General features: G+C 41.9%; 1 protein-coding gene and 1 pseudogene across 21 annotated transcripts in view; both read left to right on the top strand.

The window, feature by feature from the left end:
* The window catches only part of CMSS1 (cms1 ribosomal small subunit homolog), a 406,733-nt gene that overhangs the window by 383,711 nt on the left and 3,103 nt on the right, over window positions 1-19,919 (top strand). For all 21 annotated transcript variants that reach the window (XM_051859375.3, XM_089331553.1, XM_089331548.1 and 18 more), the window contains one exon: window positions 13,273-13,361. In XM_051859375.3, the coding sequence (XP_051715335.3) occupies window positions 13,273-13,361 (89 nt within the window). The remainder of the gene's footprint in view (window positions 1-13,272; window positions 13,362-19,919) is intronic.
* On the top strand, window positions 17,792-19,005 carry LOC138849445 (uncharacterized; annotated as a pseudogene).

Consider the following 19,919-nt stretch of genomic DNA (forward strand, 5'->3'; position numbering starts at 1 on the left):
TGTACCAATCCAAAGCCAGGAGCCAGGAGCCTGCTCCAGGTCTCCCACGTGGGTGCAGGGGCCCAAGGACTTGGGCCATCTTCTACCGCTTGTCCAGACCATGGCAGAGAGCTGAATCAGAAATGGAGCAGCCGGGACTCGAACTGGTGCCCATATATGATGCCAGCACTGCAGACAGCAGCTTTACCTGCTATGCCACAGCGCCAGCCCCCTCCATATGAATTTTAACATCATTTTTTTTCTAGATGTGAGAAGAATGTCATTGACATTTTGATTGAGATTGCATTGAATCTGTAAATTGCTTTCAGTATTATGGACATTTTGATGATATTGATTCTTCTGATTCATGAACATGGAAGATTTTTCCATTTTTAATGTCTTCTTCTATTTCTTTCTTTAATGTTTTGTAAGTTTCATCATAGAGATCTTTGACATCCTTGGTTAAATTTGTTCCATGGTATTTAATTCTTTTTGTAGCTATCATCAATGGGATTGTCTGTTTATACAAAGGCTATTGATTTTTGTGTGTTAATTTTGTATCCTGTTACTTTGCCAAACTCTTTTATGAGTTCCAATAGTCTCTCAGTGTTGTCTTTGGGATCCTCTATATATAGAATCATGTCATCTGCAGATGGGATAGTTTGACTTTCTCCTATCCAATATGTATCCCTTTGATTTATTTTTCATTCCTAATGTTCAGTATCCATGTGTTTACATATGTTCTCGAGATTCTTGAGTTGTTTATTTTTAGCTTTGTTCCATTGTGGTCAGAGAATATGTATGGTATGATTTTGATTTTTTTTAATTTGCTGAGACTTGCTTTATGTTCTAGCATATGGTCTATCCAAGAGAAAATTTCATCTACTGCAACTGCGGGGTGAAAAGTTCTATAGATATCGGTTAGGTCCATTTGGTCCATAGTGTCAGTTAGCTCTATTGTTTCTTTGATTTTCTATCTAGTTGATATGTCCATTGATTAAAGTGGGGTGCTGGGTTGGTGGCATAACGGGTGAAGCCACTGCCTGCAGTGCCAGCATTCCATAGGGGCACCGGTTCCAGTCCCAGCTGCTCCACATCTGATCCCGCTCTCTACTATGGCCTGGGAAAGCAGTAGAAGATGACCCAAGCCCTTGGGCCCCCACACCTGGGTGGGAGACCTGGAAGAAGTTCCTGGCTCTTGGCTTCAGATTGGCTCAGCTCTGGCCATTGCAGCCATCTGGGGATGGAAGACCTCTCTCTTTTTCTCTCTCTGCCTCTGCCTCTCTGTAATCTGCCTTTCAAATAAACAAATAAATCTTTTTTAAAAAAAAATGGGGTGCTGAAGTCCCCAGTTACTACTGTATTGGAGTCTGTCTCCCTTTAGATCCATGAACATTTATTTTAAATAGCCAGATACCCTGTAATTGAATGCATACACATTTACTATAGTCACATTGTCCTGTTGAATTGATCCCTTTATCATTACATAGTGCCCTTCGTCATCTCTTTTAACAGTTTTTGTGTTAAAGACTATTTTGCCTGATGTTAGGATGGCTACACCTGCCCTTTTTTGCCTTCCATTAGCATGGAATATCTTTTTTCATCCTTTCACTTTGAATCTGTGTGTATCTTTATTGCTGAGATATGTGTCTTGTAGGCAGCAAATATTAGATGGGTTTTTTAAATCCAATCAGCAGTTTGTTTCTTTTAACTGGAGCGTTCAGGCCAATGACATTTAAGGTGACTGTTGATAAGTAACCTCTTGGCCCTGCTGTTTCTCCTTAAATATTCTTATTATTTACTTTGGATTTCTTTTGTACTTTTAATGGAAGATTTTCTGCCTTCACATTCTTTCGTAGTGATGGCTGTGTTTCTGTGTGTACCATATCCTTTAGCATCTTTTGTTAGGCTGGGCAAGTGGTGAGAAACTCTTTCAATTTCTGTTTGTTATGGAAAGTCTTTATTTCACCTTCATTCATAAATGAGAGCTTTGTAGGATACAGTATTCTTGGTAGACAGTCCTTTTTTCTCAAGACTTGGAATATATCTTGCTATTCACTCCTACCCTGTAGGGTTTCTGATGACAAATCCTCTGTGAATCCTATTGGAGATACTCTGAATGTAATCTGGCATTTCCCTTGTGCATATTTTAGAATCTTTTTTTTATATTTTACTGTTGAAAGTTAGACTGCAATGTGTCATGGTTCAGATTTCTTCTGGTCATATCTTTCAGGATTTCTATTTGCTTCCTGTACTTGCATATCCCTTTCTTTTTTCAAATCGGGGAAGTTTTTTTTTTTTCTTTTTATTTTAAACATTTATTTATTTATTTGAGAGGTAAGGAGAGGCAGAGAGGGAAAGAAGTCTTCTATCTGCTGGTTCACTCCCCAGTTGGCCGCAATGGCTGGAGCTGTGCTGATCCAAAGCCAGGAGCCAGGAGCCTCTCTGGGTCTCCCACATGGGTGCAGGGGCCCAAGGACTTAGAGCATCCTCCACTGATTTCCCAGGCCACAACAGAGAGCTGTGTTGGAAGTGGAGCAGCCAGGTCTCAAACCTGCACCCATATTAGATCTGGCACTGCAGGTGATGGCTTTACACACTATGCCACAGCGCCAGCCCCTGGGAATTGTTTTATAATTATTTTGCTAAATAATTCTTCTAGCCCATTATCTCTTTCTACACCTTCAGAAACTCCTGAGACCCATATTTTGAGTCGTTTGATAGTATTCCATACATCTCCAACACTGTTTTTTAATTTTCTAATTTCTTCCTCTTTTTTTTTTTGGTCTGACTGACAAATTTTCAAAGATTTGTCTTCTAGTTCAGATATTCCTTCTTCTGCCCCTCCAAGTTTGTTGCTAAGGCTTTCAACTGCATTTTGCATTTAATCTATTGAATTCTTAATTTCTAGTATTTCATTTTCATTTTTTAAAATCTCTATTTCATGAGAAAAATTTCTACTTGTGTCATGTATGGATTTCTGTAATTTGTGGATTTGCTTCTGATTGCTTTTGACTAATTCTATGCTTAATCTTTTGAATTCCATTTCTGGCATCTCATCAACCTCTTCATCTTCACATTCTAATATTGAAATGTTGTTGTGTTACTTTGTGGGGAGCATGATGTCTCCCTTATTCTCATTTGTTGAATTTCTGCATTTATTTTTAGGCATTTGTGGAGATACTTGTTGGTTTTTTCCTCTGTTGGCTTTTATCTTTGAACTATGCTTCTGTGACTTAGTGGAATGTCTGCAGTTTCATTGAATACCAACAGGTGTGTGCTGGGTGTGGCCAGGGAGATCTGGTCAGTGCTTTAGGGTGGGGCTAGTATCCAGGGTAACACCAAAGTTGGGTGTGATAGATTTCTTGTTAACAGAAAGGAAGGAATGGTCACCTATATTAGCATAATCATACCCTCACCTCCTCTCCTGCAAGATAAAGCAGTGCCCTGGTGTTAGTCCTCAAACACTCATCCATGCCTCCATGTGAACCTCACAAATGATCTGCACAGTCCTCACTCCAGGCATGGATCCCACAGCAGTCACCAGCCCCAGGCAAGCTCCAAGCATGTAGAGCAGCACACAGTTGTTGCCCAGAGACCCAGCTACACCCTCCCCCGTCTCATGCTGCCACAGAGTCTCCACAGTCTGAGTACACAAGGCTCCCACAGTCACTGGGTGCAGCAGGTCCACTCTGCCCCACTAGCCTCTCCATTCCACAGAGAGGCAGACATTCCCCAATTTAGCTGTCCATGGGTACTCTGCCTGGGCGGCTTGACCTGTGGAGCCTGTGGTATGTTGGGAGGCTGGGGGCATCTCACAGTCCTGCATGAGTTTCTAGCTTCCTGTCAGTCCTCCCAGCCAGGCTCAAAGTCAGTGGAAACCATGGATTTATCCCTCCTCTAGAATCTGTGGATCCCAAGAATACAAAAGAGCCACTGGAAGAATGTTGCCCTGTCCCCGCTGCAGATGAGAAGATGGCACCCTGTCTCAGCCAGTTGCTGTGCACACACACAAGGGCTTCTGCAGCTGCCACCCAAGAGCAAATGGCACCCACCCTCTCTTAGCCAGGCACCATTGTGGAGAGGATGGGTGAGAGAAACATGCTCCTTCTACTTCCAGTGTCTCTGTGGGTACCCACTAGCTAATAAGGCTCCAGGCCACACTCATGCTTTTCTCTCCCTCCAGCTATATCACCACTGCAGTCTGGTCTCACCTCCAACTCCAAGCTGCCACCTACTGTGGCTGCTGGAATTGTGTGCTGTGTCCATGTTTGTGCTGCACATCCTCACCTTCCACACAGGTCCTCCGTGTTCCTCTTCCTTCCATAGAATTTCCACTGCTGTTTTCTGTCTAATTCTCCCCCTGAGAGTGTACTTCCTACATTTTTTTTTTTTTACAATTTATCGCTAGCCTAGCACAGTACATTGTTCTCTACTCTAACATCTTGGAATCTCTCTGCTGTTTCTTTGTTGATTTTTTGTGTAGATGATCTATCCATCTCTGAGAGTATGGTGTTAAAGTTCCCTACTGTTATTGTACTGGAGCCTACCTCTCCCTTAAGGTCTATTAATATTTTCTTTATGTGTTTGCGTACTCCAAAATTAGGTGTATATAAATTCACAAATGTTATTTCCTGTTGCTGGATTGAACCTTTTGTTATTACATAATGACATTCCTGGTCTCTTTTTACTATTTTTGATTTAAATCTATTTTTTCTGATGGAAGTATAGCTATTCCTGCTTTCTTTGGGGTTCCACTGGCATGAAATATCTTGTTCCATACCTTCCCTTTCAGTCTATGTGTATTCTTGAAGGTGAAATGAGTTTCTTGTAAGCAGCTAGGTCCTGTTTTAATCTATTCAGTCACTATATTTTTCAGTTGTAGAATTTAGACCATGGACATTTAAGGTAATTGTTAATAGATTAGGTATTAGTGCTATCATTTTGATACTTCCTTTGTATTTTTATTTTAATTTCTTTCCTTCTTTTTCCCTAAATTATAATCTTCATTTGCGGTTCAGTGATTTTCTCTAGTGACGTATATGACTCATTGCTTATTATTTTTGGTAAGTCTGTTTATATGTTTTGCTTTGTGATTATGTTGAGACTTATCAAAAATTTCTTTTGGATACAACAAGCTATCTTGAAATGACACCTGAACACTGATTATAGAAAGTAGGAAAAGAGGCAAACAAAAAACAAAAACATATTTTAATAAAGCACACTACATTTGTGCTCCATTCCTCCCCATATTTTAAATTTTTGATGTTACATTTTACTTCTTTCCATAATGCCTCTCTTAACATTTTAATAAAGTAATTATTTTTTTAGCCTTCACAGTAAAGAAATGAATGGTTTATATACCATGTTTACAATATTAAAGCATTCTGAATCTATTGATATATATATATATTTTTTTTTTTTTTTGACAGGCAGAGTTAGACAGTGAGAGAGAGACAGAGAGAAAGGTCTTCCTTTGCCATTGGTTCACCCCCCCAAAGGCCGCTGTGGCCGGAACGCTGCGCTGATCCAAAGCCAGGAGCCAGGTGCTTCCTCCTGGTATCCCATGCGGGTGCAGGGCCCAAGCACTTGGGCCATTCTCCACTGCCTTCCTGGGCCACAGCAGAGAGCTGGACTGGAAGAGGAGCAATCGGGACAGAATCCGGCACCCCAACCGGGACTAGAACCTGGGGTGCTGGCGCCGCAGGCAGAGGATTAGCCTAGTGAGCCACAGTGCCAGCCTATTGATATACTCTTACCAATGAGTTTTCTACCCTATAATAATTTCTTCTTACTTGTTAGAGTCTCTTTCTTTCAGTTGGAAGGACTCCATTTAACATATTTTAAAAATGTGTTTGTTTGTTTGTTTGTTTGTTTGTTTGAAAGGCAGAGTGATACAGAGATAGGGAGAGAGACAGAAAGAGAGATCTTGCATCTGCTGGTTCACTCCCTAAATGACCTCAACAGCCAGTCTAAGCCAAGCCATAACAGGAGCCCAGAATGCCATCCTGGTCTCCCACATGGCTGGCAGGGTCCCAAGTATTTGGGCCATCTTATGCTGCCTTACCAGGCACATTAACAGGAAGCTGGATGGGAAGCAAAGTAGCCAGGACTCAAAACAGCACTCTGGGGTGCCAACATTGCAATCGTGGCTTAATCTGCTGTACCTCAATGCCGGTCCCTCTTTAACCTTTCTTATACAATACATCTGGTGGTGATAAATTCTCTCAGCTTTTGTTGGGGAATCCCCCCGCCCCTCTCCATCAGAAGGATAGCTTTGTTGGATACAGTATTCTTCATTGGCAGTGTTTTACTTCAGTTCTGTTAAAGTCTTGTCCCACTTCCTCCTTGTCTGTAAGGTTTCTGTTGAGAAGCCTGCAGTTACAGTTGCAAATTAGGACCCCCATGTTTGTTCTTTGCTTCTTTTCTCTTATATATTTGTGAATCCTCTCTTTATCTTTAACCTTGCAGAGCTTCATTGTAATATGTCTTGGAATAGACTTGGTTGGGTTGAAGCTGACTGGTGACCCTTGATCTTCCTGTACTTGTATAGTTGTATCTTTCTCTAGGTGTGTGAGGTTTTCTGTCATTATCTTTTTTTTTTTTTTTTTTTTTTTTTTGACAGGCAGAGTGGACAGTGAGAGAGAGAGAGAGAGAGACAGAGAGAAAGGTCTTCCTTTGCCGTTGGTTCACCCTCCAATGGCTGCTGCAGCCGGCGCAATGTGGCCGGCGCATTGCACTGATCCGAAGTCAGGAGCCAGGTGCTTCTCCTAGTCTCCCATGCGGGTGCAGGGCCCAAGCACTTGGGCCATCCTCCACTGCACTCCCGGGCCACAGCAGAGAGCTGGCCTGAAAGAGGGGCAACCAGGACAGAATCCGGCATCCCGACCGGGACTAGAAAACCCAGTGTGCCGGTGCCGCAAGGTGGAGGATTAGCCTGTTGAGCCGCAGCACTGGCCACTGTCATTATCTTTTAATATGCTGACTACCCCTCTGACATTCTCATGTCCCTCTTGAATCCCAGTAGCTCAAATATTTGCTTTTTTCATGCCATCCCATATTTTCTGTATGCTTGCTTCATTCCTCTTATTCTTTTTCTTTTATCTTCTCCAATTGTGTATTTTCAAATAGCCTCTCTTTGAGCTCACTGATTGTTCTGTTTGATCTAGTCTAGTAGTGCCTTCTATTGCATTTTTTAATTCACTTAGTGTATTTTTCAGTTAAAGTATTTATCTTGATTAATTACTTCCATCTCTTTATCAATTATATTAGCATATTGAATCATTTCCCTGCGTTCTCTTGAATTTTATTGAGTTTCCTTTTAAAAAACTATTTTAAAATCTTCATCCAAGAATTTAGAAGTTTTGATTTCTAGATGATTGGTTTCAGTATCTTATTTTGTTTTTAGGTGAGGTCATAGTTCCCTGAAGTTCCCGATGTTTCTTGGAATAGGATGTTGTTGTCTGCACATCGAAGGACTTGTTTAGGAATCTGGCTTCATTTGTGACTGTCCTAGAAATTCTAAGCAATCTGTTCTGCCACTGAGGGGGGCTATGATCTATCTGCTGCTGAAGTGGACTCATTGCCCTCTGCTGCACCTGTCAGCCACTGGTGATGCTGGCAGGGCATGAGACTGCTCACAAAGGACCATAGGATTCCATTAGAGCAGGTCCAGAGGCCCAGTCTTTGGGCACTGACCTGGGAACAGGAACGATGAGAATCTGCTCTGTGCTGGGTTTTATCAGCCTGGCACTAATTTCCAAAACAGTACCCTGATTCCTTGCTGTCAAAGGTTATAGAAGGGGCGAGAGAGACAGCTCTCAGCTACTCAGGGAGGCCCTAGGTGCATCACACCTGTTTCTCACAGATAACAGGCTTTGTACAATCATGAGGTTGTACAAGGCCCAGGAGAAGCTGGAGGTGCTACATGCCAAAACAAGTCTATCTCCCCAGGGCATAGGCCTCTGCCTGATACTATAGCAAGTCCGGCGACTTGTACTGGCCTCCAGACAGAAACCATTAGGATCTACCTAAAGCATTGGACTTTACCAGCCCAACACTGATTTCTAAAACACAGTCCCTTGGTCCCTTGTTGTCTGCTCAAGGTTGGGTGAAGGGTGATAAAGGCATCCCTCTGGCTCCCTAAATTGCCCTAGGCTGGTCGCACTTGGGTCCCCCAGTCCATGGGCCCCACAAAATCCTAGTGACACATGGCCAAAACGAGTTCAACTCCCCAGAGAGCAGGTGTCTGCCAGATGCCATACAAGTGGAGAGATTCAATTCATTGATATGGTAGGCCTGGCCTTGAGCTCCCAAGTGTGATCCTAATCTCCCTCTCCTGGTCTCTCCAGAGGGCTGGAGTTTGATTTTCTGCTCGCAGTTGGGGGATAGATGACACACCTGTCTGTGAAAGCTCCAAATGATCAATTCACAGGGGCTGGTGGGCCCAGCCCAACTGAATTTTTTCAGAGTTCGCCTGACATTGCAGTTCAGTTTATCCTCCCTCTCCCAAGTCGGAGGCTTCTCTCCATGCAGTGTTCCTTGGAGCTGGGGGAAGGATGACATGGGCAGCTCTTTCCTTCTTGCTCTCTTCAGTGTGACTTTTCTTATGATTATAAAAACATGGAGTACTGCAGTCTCTCACCTGGCTCCCATTGCTCTTGTGAACATGAGTGACTTGGTGTATGTATAGTCTTCACATTGATGTCTGTGTTGGGGGATGGTCACCAGAGCCTCTTACTCAGCTACCATCTTGGCTCCCAGCCTAATCAAACATTTCTTGAGTGCCTACTTGACTTAGCTAGACACCTCTCATGAGAGTAAGTGTTGTATCTGGGAGATATTCTTTCCCAAGAAGGTGACTGTGCACCTGTGTCTTTCCACGATGTCAAATTCATTTATTAAACACATACAAAGAAATTGATTATAGCAAACACACAGGGTTACTTAGTAATGTGTATCACTCTCATCAAACAAAGAGATGAGGAAAAATAAAAGAGCAGAGTCCATAGACTGTGATGCTCCAGGCAGGCAGATGTCAAATTCATCCAAGTTATGGTAAATCTGGATAGACTTGGTTGCAGACTCTCCCAAGCACAGAGTTTCATGACAGCTGCCAGCTGACAAAGCTGAGCACCTGTGTACCACAAGGTCATAATGGGCCTGGTGCACTAAGTCAAGGTTCCTTCTTTTCTAGGTCATTTTGGGTGGAGCTATCTCCATATTGGGGCTCTTTGATATGCACTTTACGTCATTCTTGGCACTGCATCTTATATCAAGGTTTCTGGGCTCAAATCTCAGCTCTTCCCACAATTCCAACTAATGCATGCCTAGGGTGACAGCAGTGGTGGCTGAAGTAGTTTGGCTCTAAATGGGAGAATTGGATTTAGTTTCCAGCTCCTGCGTTAAGCCTGGCCCAGCCCTGGCTGGGGAGTGAACCAATGAATAGGAAATCTCTGTCTCTCTGACTCCTTCTCTCTTAAATAAAATTAAATAAGCAAATAAATGAAAAAAATTTAAAGACAACAAACAAAAGGATAGGCAGATACACATAGTATATCAAAAGGAGACAGTGAGGAGTGGGCATTTGACCTCATAGTTAAGATGTTGCTTGGGCCTCCCACATTCTGTATCCAAATGCCTGGGTTTGAGTCCTAGCTGTCGCCCCCCCTCTTGCGGAGGAACGTCACTGGACCCAGCGCTGTTCTCTTTGCCCGGCCCTTTCCCAGGTTTGCTGCCGTTCCCCCACTCGCAGAGGAATGACGCCATCCCGGGCTAGCTGCCGGCCCCTCCCCCACCTCCGCAGAGGGGCGGCACCCCCGCCGCTTCCCCCGCTTCCGCGGAGGAGCGGCACACCGACAGTGGGCTCTCTCAGGGGCTGCTCAGATGTTCCTCAGATGTTTCCCGGTGCATGTTGTCTCTCTCCTCCTTTATAGTCCTCTTCCACCAATCCCAACTCTGCTGCCCACACACCGAGCACGCTGCTCTCCTCCAATCAGGAGCAGGATCAGCTCCTGCAGTTTATCAGTCAAACTGGTGAGGCAGCTGTGTAGAAGTTGTTTGCTGTTGCTCAGCGCCATATTGTGGGAGATCAAATGCATAGAATTAGTCTTAGTTCCAGTAATTTAGTCTAGTCTCAGTTGCTCCCCACACTAGCTCCACACCCAGTTCCAGCTTCCTACTAACGTGACCCTGACAGGCAACAAGAGATGGCCAAATGGTTGGGTCCCTGCCGCACACATGGGAGAACTGGATTGAGTTCCCCATCTGCAGCTTTGGCCTGGCCCAACCCTAGCTGTTCCTGGGCATTTGGGGAATGAGCCAGTGGGATGGGAGCTCTCTCTGTTTGTCTCTCTGCATGTATCTCTCTCCCCCTACTTCACCTTGTCTATCCCTCCCTCCCTCTCAAAGTAAATCAAAATGTTCCACTTTGACCATGGCCTTGTCTAAATATGATCAGAGTCGGTGAACTCAGGGGACTTCCATAGCCTTGGCAGCTCATGACAAGAGCCTAGGCTGATTACTGATGCCATAAACAAGAGTGTCAATTTGTTAAGTCAACAACAGGAGTCACTGTGCACTTACTCCTCATGTAGGATCTCTGTCCTTAGTGTGCTGTACATTGAGATTTAATTCTATAACTAGTACTGAAACAGTATTTTTCACTTTATGTTTCTATGTGGGAGCAAACTGTTGAAATCTTTACTTAATGTATGCTAACCTGATCTTCTGTATATAAAGAGAAACGAAAATGAATCTTGATGTGAATGGAAGGGGAGAGGGAGTGGGAAAGGGGAGGGTTGCAGGTGGGAGGGACGTTATGGGGGGGAAGCCATTGTAATCCATAAGCTGTACTTTGGAAATTTATATTCATTAAATAAAAGTTAAAAATAAAAAAAAAACACATAAAAAATTTTAAGAGAGAGTAAGTAGGAATACTATGTAGAGGTTAAAAGCCCCTATTATGGCCTCAGACCTCTGGATTCTAATCCTAGATCCACAAATTTGCCAGCTTTGTAGAGTTGGCAAGTTAGTCAGCATTCCTATGCCTGTTTTCTTATCCAAACATCAGTGATATCAACAGTACCTCCACCTCAATAATTATTATGAACATAAAATGCCAGTATAAAGCTCAGTATAATGAGTGTCATAACTTAAGCAAGCAACAAATGCTAATTATTAGTTTTCTTTGTAAGACCAACTTCCCTTGTGGAGATATCCTAAGCATCATTCAGTTGGAAAGATTGTGGAAGGAAGACCTTGAAGATTAAGTAGAGGAGTTTGGATTTTTGTCTTGTAGACATAGGAAGGCATTGAAGGTGAGAAACACCCCATAGCCCTTCTGTGGGAGAGGCAAACACCAGGAAAGACTTTCAAGGTGGCCCCTGCCTCTCTCAGAAGATTTAGCTGAAGATCCTCCCCTTCCTGGAAGACAGGTTTCTGTGTGTGTCACCAGACACACATGTACTTGCACATGCACACACACACAATGGCGTACAACAGGGCCACTGTCTTCTGCATTTAAAAGCCAGGGTAGTGACAGAAAATTGGCTGTTCCAACTGTTGAAATTAGATTTCTACAGAATAATAAAAACTCCATGTGAATGCCTATTTCATGTAAAAACAGTAACATCGAGTTGTTGATTTTTTAAATTAATGAAAGTAACTTTTCTATTTCTGATTGAATGAATGGCTTAATGATCACTGGCCACAGATGATAGGGCTATTACAAAATGTTTAAAGAAAAGAGTCCTAGCACTTTAAAATTGAAAATCTGAAGAAGTGAGATCATTGATGTATAACTCACTTTATGTAGCTGTTTATGACTGATCAAGATGTTTGTATGTTGATATATATGAAGAGTTTTCAGATGTTGAAAAATATCCAATAATATTGGAATCTGTATAGTTATAGACAGAATTGTGGTGTTTACATAATGAAGGGCATTATCTGACTATAACAGCTTTTGAAAAATGGAAAAATATACAGAGGAGAAAATAAGTCAATATGGAGATAATCTCCTATGAATTAATAATGAATAACTCTCCTTTCAGTCTTTTATTTTTATTCATTTATATTTTTTATTTTTGTAAAACAGAGATTGTAGTCTATCTCACCACTTTATAACCCACTTTTTTTACTGAAAATATTTCTTATGGCCTTTCCTTATCAAGAAAATGTTTAATTTTTCATCCATAAATGCTCTATAATATTTTATTATAAAACAATTTTTATAGAACATTTGAGTTGTTTCTAATTCTTGCTGATGGAAATAACACTTCAGTAATCATCTTTGCAAGTGATGTTGTTTAGGTTCTGATGTTTCTGGAATATGTCAGAATGAAAATTATTTTTATCAAATAGTAAGCACTCTCAAATTCTTATTATATAATCCCCTGTTTCATTACAGATAGGCTGTACCTCTTTGCTCTCCCATAAATTACTTTTAAGAGAAGCTATAAATTATTTTTAAGAGAAGACTATCAACCCATTTTCCTTTTCAATTTACCATCTTAAATCTTTCCAAGAGAGTTGTAAGAGACATGTTAATTATAAAAAGCATGAATAAGAATTTGGAGCTGAAGGTACAGGAAGGTTTCAGGTCTGGCTTCCACAAGTGATGTGTATCGGCTTGCAGCAGGGGAAGAGCTGACTATACGCTAGACTCTGGAATACTGTGGGTTTGATAAGCTGTGGCCTGTGCTCTGGGCAGTGGTACCGCAGGGAGTTGAGCCTAGCACAGTCTGCATGACCCTGAGGAGGAGAGTGGGGAGAGGATGAGGGAGGGTTGTGTGGTTTGACTTAGGCAGTAAAGATGAACGTGCAGTATTCAAGCTACCTTTTGATGAGGCTGGTAAGCCATGGACTTATTCCCTTTCAGGTCCTGTGTATCTAGAAGATGCTTATGGGATGTGAAGGCTGGAGGGGACCTCAGGGACTATCTAACCCACAGTATTCCAGAGTCTACCATATAGTCAAATCCCTGCCAGGCATGAGACCCCACCTCTGGGGCTTCATGATACAGAGGTCTGGCCAGCAGGCGAGCACTTGACATTACCAAGAGCAGCTTCTCTGCTTCCTTCCAAACAGCGCTGAGCCTGTGAGGAGACGAAGTCTCTGAGCGCTGCATTTGTTTACTATCAAACCAAGGGCAGCACTTAACATGCACAGATTAGTAGCTGGCGGAGAAGACAGCATATGAAGCAAAATGTGACCAGAAGAATAAAAAGTCATTTTAATCAGCTTATGTCATAAGATCTTTATGATAGCAGCTCTTCTCCCTGTCTCTTTCAGGTGGCCTTAATTTGAACCCCTTAAAATTCCTTGTTTTTGATTGGAATTGGAGAGATCAGAAGCTGAGGAGAATGATGGACATTCCCGAGGTAATGTGTAACTAGCCATTGCCTTTAATCATCTTTTGTTCAATGTAAACCCAAGTTCAAACACAGTAATAAAGTCTTTGACATGAGGAGCCAGCACGTTCTGGCTTTGAAGATCTGTATCTTTTAAATCCAAGGTAACTACAGTTATGAAGGTCACCACTTTCCCTTAAACTTAGCTACAGCCTTTCTGTGTGTATTACTGAAAGAATCTGAAGGACTTAGCACTTTTTCATCTTTGGCTGTTTTTCATCTTTGCCTTTCACCCTTATACCAATGTACTTAAAAAAGCTTGTGGAGAAGGTAAGTTTGAGATGAACATTTGAAACAGCAGTTAAGGTGCCACTTGGGATACCAGCATCTCATTTTGGAGTGCCTGGTTCAAGTTCCAACTTCACTTTTCATTCCCACTTCCTGCTAATGTGCACCCTGAGAGGCAGCAGATGATGGCTCTTGTAGTTGGATCTCTGCCACTATCTGGAGACCTAGATAGTTAAAAGCACCTGGCCTCAGTCTGGTGTACCCTGCGCTGGTATGCGCACTGGGGACTGAACTAGAGGATGAAAGAGCTTACTCTCTCTCTCTTTCTCTGTCTTTTATATAAATAAAAATATAAAAGATAAGTTTATTTTGATGCCCCACAATCTGAAATCTATGCATAGTTTTTACATAATATAAATGTTGTGGGCCGGCGCTGCGGCTCACTAGGCTAATCCTCCACCTTGCGGCGCCGGCACACCGGATTCTAGTCCCAGTCAGGGCGCCGGATTCTGTCCCGGTTGCCCCTCTTCCAGGCCAGCTCTCTGCTGTGTTCCGGGAGTGCAGTGGAGGATGGCCCAAGTGCTTGGGCCCTGCACCCCATGGGAGACCAGGATAAGTACCTGGCTCCTGCCATCGGATCAGCGCGGTACGCCGGCTGCAGTGTGCGCTGGCCGCGGTGGCCACTGGAGGGTGAACCAACGGCAAAGGAAGACCTTTCTCTCTGTCTCTCTCTCACTGTCCACTCTGCCTGTCAAAAAATAAAATAAAAAAATAAAAAAATGTTGCATAGCCGGCACCGCAGCTCACTAGGCTAATCCTCCGCCTGTGGCGCCGGCACACCAGGTTCCAGTCCCGGTCGGGGCGCCGGATTCTGTCCCGGTTGCCCCTCTTCCAGACCAGCCCTCTGCTATGGCCCGGGTGTGCAGTGGAGGATGGCCCAAGTGGTTGGGCCCTGCACCCGCATGGGAGACTAGGAGAAGCACCTGGCTCCTGACTTCGGATCAGTGCAATGCGCCGGCCACATTGCGCCGGCTGCAGCAGCCGTTGGAGGGTGAACCAACGGCAAAGGAAGACCTTTCTCTCTGTCTCTCCCTCTCACTGTCCACTCTGCCTATCAAAAAATAATAATAATAAATAAATAAATGTTGCATAAACTTTTGGGAGACTCCTCGTGTATGTACTTTTGCCCAGGGTGGGGCACAATCTGCCTCATTATCAGCATCTTCAAAAAAAAACTCATTTACTTGATTTACAAAGGTGTTTTGATTTTATGGGGTATGGAAATTTTTTGCTGTCTCAGTGGATTAGAAATGAATACCTTTGGCCGGCACCGTGGCTCACTAGGCTAATCCTCCACCTGCGGCGCCGGCACCCCGGGGTCTAGTCCGGGTCAGGGCGCCGGATTCTGTCCCGGTTGCCCCTCTTCCAGGCCAGCTCTCTGCTGTGGCCAGGGAGTGCAGTGGAGGATAGCTCAAGTGCTTGGGCCCTGCACCCCAAGGGAGACCAGGAGAAGCACCTGGCTCCTGCCATCGGATCAGCACGGTGCGGCCATTGGAGGTTGAACCAACAGCAAAAGGAAACCTTTTTCTCTGTCTCTCTCTCTCACTGTCCACTCTGCCTGTCAAAAAAAAAAAAAAAAGAAAGAAAGAAAGAAAGAAAAAAAAGAAATGAATACCTTTTTGAATACAGCATTAGATTTTAATATATATATTTATAAAAAGCAATCCATTCCCATCATAATGTGAAAATTTGATTTTGCCACCTAGTATGTTATCATGGAGGTAATTTTTCAAACTACCCTGGTGCTTCAGAAAAACTCTTAGGAGGAAAATTGGTTTGCACAGAAATAAACATGGCTGTCAGGCATCAACCAAGAATAAATCATGACTGTAACCATTGAAGAGGCTTAGAATTAACTCCTCAATGCATGCTGAACTAATTTACCACATAAAACTACATCCTCAGAATGGCCAAGCCCAGTTATAATTGATCAGTGTATTATATCAAATACTAGTTAAGATTAAAAAACAATTTGCTCAGGTCCCTTCAGACACATACATGCATACATACATGAACACACACACATAAACACACACATAATCTCTGTCTCTTTCTCTCATACTTTTTTTTTTGAAGATTTATTCATTTATTTGAAAGTCAGAGTTACAGAGAGAGAGGAGAGGCAGAGAGAGAGAGAGAGAAAGGTCTTCCATCCGATGGTTCACTCCCCAGATGGCCCCAATGGCTGGAGCTCCACCGACCTGAAGCCAGGAGTCAGGAGCTTCCTCCAGGTCTCCCACATGGGTGCAGGGGACCAACGACTTGGGCAATCTTCTGGTGCTTTCCCAGGCTGTAGCAGAGAGCTGGATCGGAAAAGGAGCAGTCGGGTCTCAAACCGGCGCCCATATGGGATGCTGGTGCTTCAGGCCAGGGTATTAACCCACTGAACAACAGCACTGGCCCCTCTCATACATTCTTCCCCAATTCACTGGTTTTTAAAACTTACTTAACAAATTTTAAGGCTGTGTTTGATGATTTCAGTTATTCATGTCAAATCTGAAAATTGCATTCAAGATTTATAGACACTATCAAATGACCAAGCATACATGTCTTAGGATTTCCTGAGGGCATGGAAAGAGAGAATATATTAGAAGGTGTATTCAATGAAATAAGAGCAGAAAACTTCCCCAGAAAGGGACATCCAAGTAGAGGAAGCACATAGAATTCTTAATAGACACAATCAGAAAAGTTCTTCACCATGACACATTATAGTCAAACTTTCAACAGTAAAATATAAAGAACAGATTCTTAAAAATGCACCAGAAGAATGCCAGAGAACCTAGAGGATCCCCCATCAGACTAACAGCTGATTTCTCATAAGAAACCATAACAGGCTAGGAGAGAATGGAGAGACATAGTCCAACTCCTAAAACAAAACAAAACAAAAACCTGTCAACCCAGAATAATGTAGCCAGAAAAGCTCTCATTTATAAATGAAGGTGAAATAAAGACCTTCCAAAAAAAACAGAAATTGTATTTGTTACTTGTCCAGCCTTACAAATGATTCTTAAGGATATGCTACACAGAGAAACAGAGAATGATAATCATCATTATGGAAGAATGTGAAGGCAAAAAAATCTCCTAGTAAAGTACAGAAGAAATCCAAAGCAAACAATATGAGACTTATGGAAAAATAGTAAGACCAAATCATTACTTATCAATAATAACTTTGTGTAAATGGCTTAAATTTCCCAATTAAAACATACAGACTGGCTGAATGCATCAAAAAGCAAGATCCATCTGTTTGTTGCCTACAAGAAACACACCTCAAATCTTGCTTTTCTCTCTGCAAAAAAAAGAAAGAAAGAAAAAACCCACACCTCACCAACAAAGACACATGCAGACTGAAAGTGAAAGGATGGAAAAAGATATTCCATGTTAACAGAAAGCAAAAATGAGTATGTGTGGCCATCCTAATATAGACAAAATAGACTCTAACACAAAAGTTGTTAAAAAGAGACAAAGAAGGGCAGTATGTAATAATTAAGAGATCAATTCAACAGGAAGATGTGACTATAATAAATGTATATGCACCCAATGCCAGGTGTCTTGCTGTTTAATACAAGTGCTAATGGTTCTAAAGGGAGACTTAGACTCCAATACAGTAGTAATGGGGGACTTCAACACCCCACTTTCATCAATGGACAAATCAACTTCATATAAAATCAACAACAAACAAACAAAAAAACAAACAAAAAACAGAGCTAATCTACACTGTGGACCAATTAGACCTAATTGATATCTACAGAACATTTCATTCCACAGTTGAAGATCACACATTCTTTTATTCAGTGGATGGAACATTCTCTAGGATAGACCATATGCTAGGCCATAAAACAACTCTCAGCAAATTAAAAAAAAAGTTGAGATCATACCATATGTCTTTTCCGACCATGATGGAATGAAACTGGAAATTAACAATTTAAGACTCCCTAGAGAGTTTAGCCTTAGAAAAGATGCTTGTATTATAACTTTTCCACCAGGAAATATTCTCACAGCCATCTTAGTCTAAACAGTCATTCAAATTCAACCCTGGCCTAGTGTCCTCATTATCAATGGCTGACATACTTGTAGGCAAGAGTCAGGCAGTGTGAGGACAGCCCCAAGGTGCTGAAAGTTCACATCCAGATTCCTTCTCTGAAGAGGTACCTATAGTTGACTGAACATGGTGGCATACAAAATATTGACCAAGACACAAGTTTTGTAAATTCATACGTGGAATAATAAATGCATTTCTTAAAAAAAAAAATATTGACCAAGAATTTCTGAGTCAGTGATGGGGACTGGATTTGCTGACAAAAAACTGTGGAAACTTAAACTTTGTTAGAAGAGCCAGGTGTAATCAATGTGGTCAGGAGAAAATAACTAAAGCCAAGATGATACAAATGGAGGCACTGAAATAGGAAAGACTTTCAGAAAAAAGCTGAGGCCTTTTTAGTGCCTATTACTGGCAGTGTAAGACTTGCAGTAATGTGAGCTGGTCCAAAAGATCAGAATGTAACATGTGTAATATTCCAAAGTATGCTAAACTAGAAGAAAGAACAGGATATGGTGGTGGTTTTAATGAAAGAGAAAATGTTTAATATATAGAAAGAGAAGAATCTGACAATGAATATAGTGAGTTTGGAGATAAGAAAAAAAGAGAGGAAAGGCAGTTGGTCCTCCATCTATAGAGAAGAAGTTGAAGACAAAGCATCAGAAGGAGAATAAGAGGATGAGGATGAAGATCTTCCTAAATATATATTAGATGAAGATGAGGATGAAGATGATGCTGATCTCTCAAAGTATAATCTTGATGCCAATGAAGAAGAAGACAGTAATAATAAAAAGAATTCTAGTAGATTAAGTCACTCAAAGCCTCAATCTTCACATTCACATTCTTCATCACACTCATCATCTCTCTTAAGTTCAAGGTCTAGGTCTAGGTTTCATTGAAGAATTTCTTCTGGTTCACAGTCAAGATCTTGTTCCAGTTACAGAGAATGTTTGAGATCTTGTGGGTCGAAATCAAGATCCAGCTCCAGGTCCCACAGAGGCCCATCCTCCCCATGAAGATCTTCAAATTCATCATCTTCTCCTGAGAAGAACAGAGAAATCATTCTAGATCTTCTTCATCTAGTGATAACAGAAAAGACAAACAAGGCACCATCATCTTCTGGGTCATCCCATTCTGGTTCCCATTTAAGTTCAAAAAAGAAATAATTGTATTAAAATTTATATCTCTAAATAAAAGAATCTCTAGAAACTATGCAAACACATGGAGACTAAAGAACATACTTCTGAATGAATAGCAGGTCACAGAAGAAATCAAAGGAAAATCAAGAAAATTCTGGAAACATGAAGATGACAATGCAACATACCAAAACTTATGGGGAGGAGGGTGTGGTGCTATGGTGTAATAAGCTAAGCTTCTACCTACAGCACCAGCATCCCATACAGACACTGGTTTGTATCCTGGCTGCTCCTCTTCTGATCCAGCTCGCTGCTAATGTGCCTGGGAGAGCAGTAGAGGATGTCCTGAGTGCTTGGGCTCCTGCACCCATGTGGGAGTACCAGAGGAGAGGCTCCTGGCTCCTGGCTTTAGATCAGCCCATCTCCAGCCATTGCAGTCATTTGGGGTATAAACCAGTGGATAGGAGACCTCTCTCTCTCTCTCTCTCTCACTCTCTCTCTCTCAATATAACTCTCAAATTAATGAATAAAATCTATTACAAAAACTTATGGGATACGTAAAAGCAGTGTTAAGCAGGAAGTTTATAGCAATAGGTGACTATGTCAAGAAATTGGAAAGGCATCAAATACATGGGTCATCAGTGCATCTCAAGGACCTAGTAAAACAACAAACCAAACCCCAAATTAGCAGGAAATAAAAATTAAAATTAGAGAAGAAATAAAATTGAAACAAAAAATAATACAAAAGATTGATAAAATGAAAAGCTGTTTTTTTCAAAAATAAGATCAATACACCATTGGCCTACCCCCCCCAAAAAAAAAGACCTAAATCAATAAAACCAGAGGTGAAAAAGGAGATACAGCAAATGATACCACAGAAATAAAAACAATCATCAAGAATTACTAGACAGCCATTTGCCAACAAATTGGAAAATCTGGAAGAAATGGATAGATTCCTGGATATACAATCTACCAAAATGGAGACACGGTGACATTAAAAACCTAAATAGACCAATAACCAAGATGGAGATCGAATCAGTAACGAAGACCCTCCCAACAAAGAAAAGC

Source organism: Oryctolagus cuniculus, chromosome 4 (genome assembly GCF_051225735.1).
Source record: "Oryctolagus cuniculus isolate XC-2025 breed Fujian yellow rabbit chromosome 4, ASM5122573v1, whole genome shotgun sequence".
In the NCBI taxonomy this organism is placed as follows: Eukaryota; Metazoa; Chordata; class Mammalia; order Lagomorpha; family Leporidae; genus Oryctolagus; species Oryctolagus cuniculus.